This window comes from Nicotiana tabacum, chromosome 7 (assembly GCF_000715075.1).
Source record: "Nicotiana tabacum cultivar K326 chromosome 7, ASM71507v2, whole genome shotgun sequence".
Lineage (NCBI taxonomy): Eukaryota > Viridiplantae > Streptophyta > Magnoliopsida > Solanales > Solanaceae > Nicotiana > Nicotiana tabacum.
Genome location: NC_134086.1, coordinates 2,061,030 through 2,073,523, shown reverse-complemented (window position 1 = coordinate 2,073,523; position 12,494 = coordinate 2,061,030). Strand labels below are relative to the sequence as shown.

General features: G+C 38.4%; 1 protein-coding gene across 1 annotated transcript; it reads right to left on the bottom strand.

Moving 5' to 3' along the window:
* Positions 1–1,611: 1,611 nt before the first annotated feature.
* Positions 1,612–7,690, bottom strand: LOC142182618 (nicotine N-demethylase CYP82E3-like). Its single transcript, XM_075256821.1, has 5 exons — positions 7,658–7,690; positions 7,417–7,560; positions 5,115–5,182; positions 2,722–3,265; positions 1,612–2,273 (listed from the first exon to the last, which is right to left on the bottom strand). The coding sequence occupies exons 1-5, from the start codon at positions 7,688–7,690 to the stop codon at positions 1,647–1,649; spliced, it is 1,416 nt and encodes a 471-aa protein (XP_075112922.1). The 3' UTR covers positions 1,612–1,646.
* Between the last annotated feature and the right edge of the window lie 4,804 nt (positions 7,691–12,494).

Sequence of the window (12,494 nt, the reverse complement as noted above, 5' to 3'; positions counted from 1 at the left end):
CTTGATCCATGATAAGTAGGAATTTTGACTACTTATTTGCACTCATTTACTTTCGTTTTAGCTCAAAATTACTTAAAGGTATTTCCGAAAACTAATGAAATGTGCTTGCTTGCAGGAGTGTTAAAATACGATATAAAGAGATAAAAATCAACTCAAGAAGGAGTAATTTTGGATAAGGACAAAGACAAGGCAAAAAGGGCACTGTGTGGACCGCACAATATTGAGTGCGGCCGCAGATCATGAAGAAGACCTCATACAAGAAATGATATTCAAAGTACGGACCGTACAATTCTGGTGCGGCCGCAGAAGTCAAAGATGCAGACCACACCATTTTTGTGTGGCCTCACTCATTTTTATGCGGTCCGCATAAGTCTCACACAGCTAAAGCCCAAGATCAAGGAGTCCAGACCACACTATAATAATATGGTCGTATAAGCAAGAGTGCAACCACATTTATAAATGTGCGGTCCACAGAAGTTGAAGCAGTGCGGCCGAAATCCAAAATTGTGCGGCCGCAGAATTGGAACATGTCAAGCCAAGTCTCATTGTGCATACTGCACACATAATTGTGCGGATCGCACACATAATTGTGAGGCAGCACAACCTCCGACGGGGAATTTTTGTCAAATATTTTTAACTTAGTATAAATAGAACTTTTTATCAAATGCGACCTCAAATGGCCTTTTAAATCTCCAAAATTTAGCGTAAAAAGTTTCACAAATTTTTTCCCAAATTTCCAACTAAAATACTAATTAAATGATGAAAACAACAATAGATTCGTGTAATATAGTCAAAACCGAGTTAGAATTTCTTACCCCCAATGATTTTCTTGAAAAAATCTCGAACAATTGCTACAAACCGAGCTCTCTAGATCCAAAATCATCATACATAGCTATTGGAACTGTCAAAACTCTATCCCGGAGTCGTCTACATAAAAGTAAAACTACTGTCAACTCTTTCAACTTAAAGCTCCAACTTAGGGATAATGTGTCTCATTTCACTCCGGAACTCACCCAAAACCGAAACCAACCACTCCTGGGAAATAACATAACCATAATACAACATAAAAGATGCAATAAAATAGGGATCAGGGTTAAAATACCCAAAATGACCGGCCGGATCGTTACATCTATAAGTTAAAAATGTATTTGCATGTTTTTTCTAGTATTGAAATCTTGACCCCTCTGAATTCAGAAAAATGAAAAAGAACTATCAAGGTAGAACCAAGAATAATAGAGATAACATAAAGAAGGATACGCTTTTGCTTCATTACGATCTATTAAGACCATTTCATCCTCCACTGTAAGTGTTCCTGCTTCATTTTCAGTAATAAAAAGAGAATTGGAGGATTGTCTCACATTTTTACTTGCTTTGGAGTCGTCCTTGATTTATTTTCTTTTTGATTTGTGAAGATAAGCATGTTCACGGTGTTAATTGAGCATTATACAGTTACTAGGTTAGTGTTTTGATCTAAGTTGCTCCGACACGACACTCGGAGACTCAAACTTCTTATTATTTATGGTTTACAATAACTTATTAGTAAAATAGATGAATAACAATCTGTGAAACAATCTTAACCAAAATAAAACATCTTTTTTTTAAAACATTGAGGGACAAATCAGAACGAATCGCGACAACAAAACATATTAATATTGATAGAGCGTAGGAGGCAGGCGAGGTGTAATTAGCACTTCAACATCTGTCTTCTTAGGTAAAGTTAGACCCACACCTTGTTTCATATCCAAAGGCTCGTTTGTCGTAGTTGCAAAATTGAAACCTTGGATCATATGAGCAATTGAAAGTTGTTCCACTTGCAATGAGTAATTCATTGCGGGACAAGCTCGTCTCCCCGTACCAAACGGTATCAACTCATAGTGCTGCCCTCGATAGTCAATTGCAGCATGAGTTGTCAAGAATCTCTCTGGATCGAATTTATCAGGATCTGCCCATATTTGAGGATCTCGTTGCAGTTTCATAATATTTGTAAGTAGTGCAGTCCCCTTAGGAATATGGTATCCATTGACAACACAATCTTTTACAGATAGGTGTTGTACTGACAAAGGTGCAGGTGGATGTAATCGTAATACTTCTTTAACAATTGCTTGAAGATACACCAAATTCTTGATATCACTCTCTTCTACCCATCTATCTCTACCAACAATGGTGTCCATCTCTTCTTGTGCTTTCTTCATGACATTCTTATTGTTTATCATTAACGCCATTACCCACTTTATATGAAGTGCAAGTGTGTCTGTTGCATCCAAAACCAAAGTCTATACATATGGACAAAGAACAGTTAAAAAGATGACTTACAAAGAAGAAACTAAAGAGATGAAGATGCATGATTGTTCATATCCTAGTATGCATGAGTTGGTTAAGAAAAAAATGAAAATACTCCAGTCAAATTGAAGATATGTTATAAAGGTACAAAAGCCTCTTTTTTTCTTTAATTGAAATCCATTGCTACAATAGGTTAAAATATACCAAAAATATAAAAATTCATTACCTACGGTGATAGAGTTTATCAACTGAATCCATAAATTAAAGTTTGACTTCGAAATACTGAAAGTGTAGAAGAATCTATACACCACTAAGCCACTTAAAAAATCAGTCTATAAAAATTAAAGTGATATTATATATATACGAATATAGTAACCTAAAATATAAGATAAATTGCCTCCGACAACATGTTAAAATGCAAGCAGAGATTAATTTACTTACGAATACGGTTGCTTTGATGGTGGTGTCATGAGAGTAACCATCGCCAAGATGTTCGTTGCTCCTCTTAGAAAGCACCACATCAATAAAATCTTGTTCATTTTCACCTCCAACATCCTTTGTTTCTCTCTTCTTAATGTGCTCATCTAACCAACCTTGGATAATATTATCAATGTCTGTGAAAGTTTGTTTCATAGCCTTAATATTCCCTGTAAGATCCAACCACTTGAAAAATGGAATGTGAAAAACATCATAGAGCTCAATCTCCATAGCTTGAACCATGAACTTCTGAAAAGCTGCTTTCAGTATTTCTCCATGTCCATTATTATAGGTCTTCCCAACAACCATTTTCAAAATGATGTCGAAAGTCAATTTATCTATCCAATCACTAAGGTTTATCTTCACCATTGGTGAATCACCATCATATAGTTCTTTAATATTTTTCTGAACTATAGAAAATCTAACATGTTTGAATTTTTCGAGCCTGTATTGAGGTGTTGGTTGTTTACTTCTGATAGAAATTAAATTCTTGGTATGCTTTCTTGTGCTGAATGGTAGTATATGCAAAATCCATTATTAATCTTCTATGACGAAACTTAATTTGATCTAGACAAAGTAAACGAAAACCAAAGTAGAAAGAAACTAAGTAGTGAAAACCAAAGTGCACTTTCTTTTACAGTATAATAAGGGGATCTAACATAAGCCGCACTTCTAGTTCTTCCACTTTATAGGCTTAAACCAATGAATCATAAGAAAAACTAGAAGCATTTGACACACGTACATGTCTGACAATTCGAATATGAAGCCATTTTTGAAGTAGTGAGGTGAGCAAAACCTTAAGTGTTTTAAATCAATACCAAAAATAAAAATAGAGAAGAATAATGCACGACGACAAAAATAACTTAACGTCAAGCAAGAAATAAAAGATATATATGACGATTTAGGAACAGTTCATTCAATTCTAAGGATGAGATTGTCAAAGCCTTGTTTATGGCCTTCTCATCATCTTTCCTGTTGACAAGTTCACAACACCAAATGATGCTAGTTCTAGTCTTTCAACCAACGGCTAAATATGGTTGTCCTTGAGAGTGCATTTTGATGCGTAGCATCTGCATTCTTGCCACATAAGAACATGGTTCCGTTCAGTGGCGGACCCAAGTGGTAGTTAGCGGGTTCAGTTGAACCCGCTTCACCAAAGAATAATACTGTGTATATGTATAAATTAGGATTAAAAGCTGTGTAAATTTTATATAAATATTTATTTGAACCCACATGACAACTACTATTTTACGACTAAAGTTATATATTTCTAAGATTGAACCCGCTTGCACAAAATCCTGGGTCCGCCACTGGTTCCGTTAGGTCCGGATGGTGATTTTGGACTCCGGCGTATGCCCGGATTTGCATTTGGATATTTCTAGAAGGTATCAACACTAATTGGCAAAAGTTGAAAGTTGAGTTCATTCTGAGTTGATTTGATATGTTTCAGTGTGAGTTTTGGAAGTTGAAGTTCAAAGTTCATTTATATTTTATTTGAGGTGTGATTCGTTGTTTAGATGTTGTTATGCGTTATTCCTCAATTAGGTTTGCGTTATGTTATGGGACTTGTTGGTATATTTCAACTTACAACTATCTACTACCTTTTGCTGGGGACGCTGCATTTCATGCCTGCGGGTTCTGATAGACAACTAGATAGACCTTCATTGTAGACAAAGTCAAACATTAGCTTGGTTCGTAAGCTCCATTTTCTCGGAGTTACCAGGTCTATACCTTGGAGTTCATTTTATATAGACAAGTTTGATGGGTAGGTCGAGGCCTTGTCCTGACCATGACACATTTCAATTATCCCTAGAGGTTTGTAGACGAGTCCTATATATTTTTTATATTAGTATTGTGACTTTACAATAAACATAAGAACATGGTAATAAAGGCAAAGAAAAATGAGTCTTCGGATATCTCAGGGTAGTACAAATATTTAGGAATTATTGTCATATGCTTAATAAAGGAAAATAGTTGTTGTCGTGGGTAAATAGTTACAACACTAACAATACCAACAATCCATTAAAATCCCACAAGTAGGGTGTCACGACCCCAACCACCCCGATCGTGATGATACCTATCACAGTACTAGGCCAGCTGATTCAACACTAAAAATATAAGGTCTTTTGTAAATTAATTTTCTAATCAAATATGATCACAAAACTTTCCTTTTAATATGTCAAAATAAGGGGAAAACAAATGCGCAAATACATCAAACACTACCTGATCCTGGTGTCACTAGTCATGAGCCACTAAAATACAGTCCAATATTGTCTACTCAATACAAGATAAGACTAAAATATATAATACTAAGGATAGGAAGGAGCAAGGTAGACATGCGGACGCCGTGCAACTACCTTGCTATCTCTGGGAAAATACTTAGAAGCTGCTGGATTCTCTCACTCGGGTGCTCTGTCACCTGGATCTGCACACAAGGTGCAGGGAGTAACGTGAGTATGCCAACTCAGTAAGTAATAAAAGTAAATAAAGGTTGAGTGCAGTGACAAGAATTTAAATCTTATACATAATCTAACACCGAATCTCAATAGAAATAACATAGTCAAATCCGTATTTTCATTTTCGAACATCTCGTAAAAACTCCAGTTTCAATGAAGGTTATTTAAAACATTTGTTCAACTTTTTTCAATAGAGGCTCAGTATAAAAGAAGAGTGAAAACAATTTTTTCATAGACAAGCCCCTCGGGCAAAACATCACTCATATATATATAGCCCCTCGGTCAAGCCTCCCAATCACTCGTGACTCAATTCTCATCAATCAACACTCCCGCTCAACAGATATCTCATAATAATAATTGTTGTGGCGTGCAACCCGATCCTTAAATATATATAGTCGACTGCACTCACTAGAGGTGTGCAGGCTCCTACAGCCCAAGCACTATATCGCTGCATCGTGCAGCCCGATATATATATATATATATATTGTTATGTCGTGCAGCCCGATCCATAAATATAAACCCTCATCATTAAGCCCTCGACCTCTCTCAGTCATCAACCTCGCAGCCACTCGGCATCTTAGTGAAAATCAGGGAACTCAACCCAAACAACTTTCATATATTTAAAATAGAGGAAAGTAGTAAAATACCCATGAGGGTCCAATCAGGGCACAAGGCCCCAAATATGGCATTTAGCCCAAATTAATAGGATTATTTCTAAACACATAAATTTTATATAGAGTTTATCAAAATATGCAACTCTTCAGTTTCCACAGGATGGACCAAGTCACAATCCTTACCAATGCACGCCTACACGCCTGTCACCTAGCATGTAAGTCACCTCATTATCAAAACAGTACAGAATTCCGGGGTTTCATACCCTCAGGTCTAGATTTACAATCGTTACTTACCTCAAACCGGACGAAACTCTACTCCGCAATGACCTTGCTTCTCGACTGGGCCTCAAATCGTCCCGAATCTATCCAAAATCGGAATCATAATATCAATACATGCCAAAGGATCCTTATCCTCCCACGAGTCTATACATACCAAGATCATCAAAATCAGACCTCAAATGGCCCCTTAAATCCCCAATTTAAACTCTCCAATTTCAAGCCCTTATCTCCCAATTTCTTCTCTAATTTTCCCACTAATTTCATGATTAAAAAATGAAATAATCACCATAAACAAAAGATACAAAGTCCAAGTAACTTACCTCACTAAAAACACTTAAATTCTCCATTGAAATTGAGGTCCCCAAGCTCCAACTCGTCCAAATATGGTGAATAAATGACTGAAATTTGCGAAGTGATGCTTATATAGTTTCTTCCCAGGGATTTCCTTACCTGCGGTCTCCAAGTTGCTTCTACGATACCGCACCTGCGGAAAAACCATCACAGGTGCGGTTTTCACTTAACCCTGAGAATTCCACTTCTGCGGTCCATACCCGCATCTACGGTCCTGCAGGTGTGGTCTTTAGTGAGCATCTACGACCTTGCCTGAGTTCCAAACCTTCCGCATCTGCGGCCTTGCTCTCGCACCTGCGGTCCCCAATCCGCATGTGCGGATATGGCAGAAGCAGCAACTTCAGCTGCTCCAATTCAAGTTCAATCTTTCCAATCTTTTATTATACTGCGATATTTTGTTCTGCCTTATTTTATATTTTTATACTAGTAGTGCCCTGACTTGACCTCATCACTACTCGATCGAGGTTAGACTTAGCACTTACTGGATACCGTTGTTGTGTACTTATGCTACTCTTCTACACATGTTTTTATGTGCAGATCCAGGTACCTCCTACTAGTGTCGCTTTTAGTTGCCCAGTTGCTACTGTTCCGTAGACTTCAAGGTATATCTGTGAGCGTCCGCAGACCTTGGAGTCCCCTTATATCCCATTATGTTGATTATGTCCTTACTTCTTTAGACACTGATGTATAGAACAATTAGAAGTTCTTAGAAGCTTGTGACATACGGTGTTTCGGGTCTTTGAAAAATTTTCATGTATAGTTCGAGAGTTGGTTATTGTATATGTCGAGCGACATCTCTGTCAGTTATTTAAATATCTATTGTTGTTGGTTTTTAAAGTTTTGCTTTCACATTTTGGGTTTTCCGCAAATGTTAGGCTTATCTAGTCGTAAAGACTAGGTGTCGTCACGACATCTCACGGAGGGAGGTTTGGGTCGTGAAATAGGTCAAGATTATCAACCTTTTTGTACACAAGCATGAAGTCTTTGGAACGTTGTAGATATCTCATCACTTTGTTTGCAGCAACCCAATGTGCCCACCGAGGATTAGAAGAAAATCTTCCCCACATATTAACAACAAATGATATATCAGTCCTTGTACAAACCTGTATGTACATCAAATAGCCAAAAACACTTGCATATGGCACATCTCTCATAGTTTTCATTTCAACATTAATGATTGCTAAGTTTGTCTCCTTTTACCACAGGTGCAACACCAGATTTGCAATTTTGCATATTAATTGTTTTAAGAAAACTCTCATTATAGGCACGTTGTGATAAACCCAAAACACCACGAGACCTATCCTTTTAATTTTTATCCTAAGAACAAAAGAGGCGTCACCAAGATCTTTCGTATCAAAAGACCTATATAAAAATTGTTTGATATCATTATCAAGCCCAAATCATTTGTGGCCAGCAGAATGTCATCAACATAGAGAACCATAATAATAAAATTGCCATTAACTATTTTGAGATAAGCACATTCATCAAGATTATTTTCCACAATTCCAAATTTCGTAATAATTTCGTGCAATTTCAAGTACCACTGCCCGGAGGCTTGTTTAAGCCCATATATAAATTTGTTAAGCTTGCATATTAGATTTTCTTCACCAACATCTTTAAACCCTTAAGGTTGAACCATTTAAACTTCTTCAAGAAGACTCCCATTCAAGAATACGGTTTTAACATCCATCTAGTGCAACTCTAAATCAAAATGAGCCACAAGAGCCATCACAACTCTAAATTCATCCTTAGATGAAACAAGAGAAAATGTATTTTTATAATCAATACCTTCTTTCCGAGTGTAATCCTTAGCAACCAACCTTGCTTTATAACGCACTATATTTCCCTTAGAGTCTCTTTTAGTTTTAAACACCCATTTGCAACCAGTAGGTCTAAAACCTACATGCAATTCAACTAACTCCCACACTCTATTGTGTTCCATGGAGAGCATTTAATGTTTCATTGCATCACGCTATGTATCAATATATGGAGATAAAATAGCTTGAGTATATGATAAAGGATCAATCAACTCTCCAGTATCACTAAGATTTTCAGTCACATATACGATAAATCATCAGAGATGGTAGATCTTCTTTCTCTTTGTGACCTACGGAGTGGTTCGTTGAGTTCATTTTGCTCAGGGACCATGGGATCTGCGTCATTGTTCCCTTGATTCTCCCCTATATGAATAGGTTGGTTACCATCTTTTCATGTACAACGGGTATAGGGACAATGACTTCCTTGTCTTTCAACACAATTTCCATCCCACATGAACAATCACAATCACAAACATCATGCTCAAGAAATTTTGCATTAATAGACTCAACGATTCTAGTGCCACGCCCATGACAGAAAACCTAAACCCTTTAGAGTGATCAAGATAGACTATAAAGAAACAACTGGTAGTTTTAGGATTAATTTTTTTCTTTGGGTGAATAAATATGAACTTCAGCTGGACATCCCAAAATGTAAAAATGATTCAATCTAGGTTTTCTGGTTGTCCATAGTTCAAAGGGAGTTTTTCAAGATAGATTTTTGCAGGAACACTATTCAGGATATAGCTAGCTATTTTTCAAGGGGAGACTTGTCACGACCCCAAATACCCCGGTCGTGATGGCGCTACACAATACTAGGCAAGCCAACCCAACAAGTAACCACAGTGATTTCTTTTTATAAAACCATTTTTCTAAAACTGATTAAGTCTCGAATTTTCATAAGAAATATATAAATCACTGAAATGTGCGAAAAATAGGACAAAATATACCAACATAGCCCAACAATCCGGTGTCACAAGTCAAGAGCCTCTAAATACAACCCAATATTCTTTAAAACAAAAAGAGTGGGGAAAAATAGTAAAAATGCACCTAAGGGTCTCAACAGGTCGGCACAAGGCCCCAAAATTGACCAAACCCAACCCCGGGCCCACATCTTGGAATCCGATAAAATTTACATCAATACAGTCCTTATCCTCCCACGAGTTCATACATACCAAGAATACTAAAATCCGACCACAAATGGTCCCTCAAATCCCTAAATTAAGGTCTCAAGTTTCCAAGCCTAACTTCCCAATTTTAGGCTTCTAATCCTCCATATTTCATGTTTAATTAGGTAGAAATCACAATAGGATCGAGTATTAAGCCCAAAATTCTTACCTCCAAGAAGTTCTCTTTACTCCCTCTTCAATATCCCTCAAGAAACTCCAAAACCGAGTAAAAAATGGTGAACTTAGGCCAAAAATTGCAAAAATGGCTTTTTAAACATTCTGCCCAGCTATTAAATTTACTTAATCGCTATCGCAGGAATACCATTGCGATCGCGAAGCACAAACTCCGCTGGCCTATAACTTACCCTACGCGATCGCTAATATACCCACACGATCGCGATACATAGCAGCTAACACCAACGCGATTGCAGCTCCAGCTACGCGAATGCGAATAACAACCTGGATGGGCCCCTACAAATCCTCTACGTGATCGCGAGTCTTTTTACGTGATCGCGATGAAAGAATACCTGTAATAGATCTGAAGCAAAATCTGCAACTTCTCAACTATGCATTTTTATTCGTTTAACCACCCGAAACTCATCCGACACCTTAGGGACCTCAACCAAACATGCCAACATATCCCATAAACTCATTCAAACTTGATCCAACCTTCAGAATGCTCAAAACAACATCAAAACACCAAAATCACATGGGATTCAAGCCTAAGAATTCCAAAAACTTCCAAATTCCGCTTTAGATAAAAAAGTTTATCAAACCTCGTCCGAATGACCTGAAATTTTACACACGCATCACAAATGACACAACAGACCTACTCCAACTTTAGGAATTCCATTCCGACCCCTATATCAAAATCTCACCTATCAACCGAAAAATGCCAAAATTCCAATTTCGCCAATTCAAGCCTAAATCTACACTAGACCTCCAAAACACATTCCGATCATGCTCATAAGTCCCAAATCACCTCCTGAAGCTATCTAAACCATCGGAATTCACATCCGAGTCCTTTTTTACATAAGTCAACATCCGGTTGACTTTTCCAACTTAATCCTACTCAAAAGAGACTAAGTGTCTCAAACCTTGCCAAAACCTCTTCGAACCCGTACCAACCAACCCAATAACATAAAATATAGATGAACAAGGCAATAAGAAGCATAAATGGGGAAAACAGGGTGGTAACTCATAAAACGATCGGTCGGGTCGTTACATCCTCCCCCTTTTAAACAAACGTTCATCCTCGAACGAGTCAAGAAACATACTTGAGACCTCAAATAGGTGAGGATATGTGCTCTGTATCTCCCACTTGGTCTCCTAGGTAGCCTCCTCCACGGGCCGACCGCTCCACTGCACTTTCACTGAAGCTATATCCTTTGACCTTAACTTTCGAACCTGATGGTCCAAGAAGCCGCTGGCTCCACATCGTAAGTCAAATCATCATCCAACTAAACCATTCTAAAATCCAAAATATGAGACAGATCGCCAATATACTTCCGGAGCATAGAAACATGAAATACAGGATGCACACTCGATAAGTTGGGTGGTAAAGCAAGCTCAAAAGCCACCTCCCCAATCCTACGAAGTACCTCAAATGGACCAATGAACCGAGGACTCAATTTACCCTTCTTCCCAAATCTCATAACACCCTTCATGGGTGAAACCTTCAATAGAACCATCTCACCAACCATGTATGACACATACCAAACCTTCCTATCAGCATAACTCTTTTGTCTCGACCATGTTGTACGAAGCCTCTCCTGAATCACCTTCACCTTGTCTAAAGCATCCTGAACCAAGTCTGTACCCAATAGCCTAGCCTCACTGGGCTCAAACCAACCGATCGGAGATCTACACCATCTCCCATACAAAGCCTCATATGGAGCCATCTGAATACACGACTGATAGCTGTTGTTATAAGAAAACTTTGCGAGCGGTAGAAACTGATCCCATTACCCTCAAAAATCAATGACACACGCACGCAACATGTCCTCTAATATCTGAATAGTGCGCTCGAACTGCCCGTCCGTCTAAGGTTGAAAAGCTATGCTCAACTCAACCTGAGTACCCAACTCGCGAATATAGACCTGAGCCAACTGCTCTGAAGAATAAGTAGTCATTACTAAAATGATGGCTTAGTCAACATATCCATTATCACCCATACTACATCAAACTTCTTCTGAGTCTGTGGGACCCCAACAACAAAATCCATAGTAACCCGCTCCCATTTCAACTTTGAAATCTCTAGCCTCTGAAGAAATCCACCTGGCCGTTCACCTGCTGACAATTTAGGCACCGAGCTACACACTCCTCTATGTCTCTCTTTATCCTCCTCCGCCAAAGTGCTACCTCAAGTCCAGATACATCGTAGCAGCACCCGAATGAATGGAGTACCATGTACTGTAGGCATCCTGAAGAATCAATTCATGCAAACCATCTACATTGGGCACACATAGCCGACCCTGCATCCGTAACACATTGTCATCACCAATAGAGACCTTTTTGACATCGTCGTGCTAAACTGTGTCCTTGAGGACAAGCAAACGGGGTAAGTCATACTGACGCTCTCTACTACGATCATAAAGAGAATACCGAGAAACCACACAAGACAAAACTTGACTCAGCTCAAAACATCCAATCTAACAAACCGGTTTACCAAAGCCTAAACATCCAATGCTAATGGCTTTTCCGATGGCGGTAGATATGCTAAACTATCCAAGCTTTATGCCTTATGACTCAAGGCATCGGCTACCACATTGGCCTTCCCAAAATGATATAGAATGGTGATATCATAGTCTTTAAGCAACTCTAACCATCTCCACTGATGAAAGTTAAGATCCTTCTATTTGAACAAATGTTGCACACTCCGGTGGTCGGTATAAACCTCACAAGGAACACCATACAAATAGTGCTGCCAAATCTTCAAGGTCGTGGATAGGATATTGCTTCTCATGCAACATCAGTTATCTAGACGCGTAGGCAATCACCCTATCATCTTGCATCAACACCGCACCAAGGCCAACAAGCGACGCATCACAATAA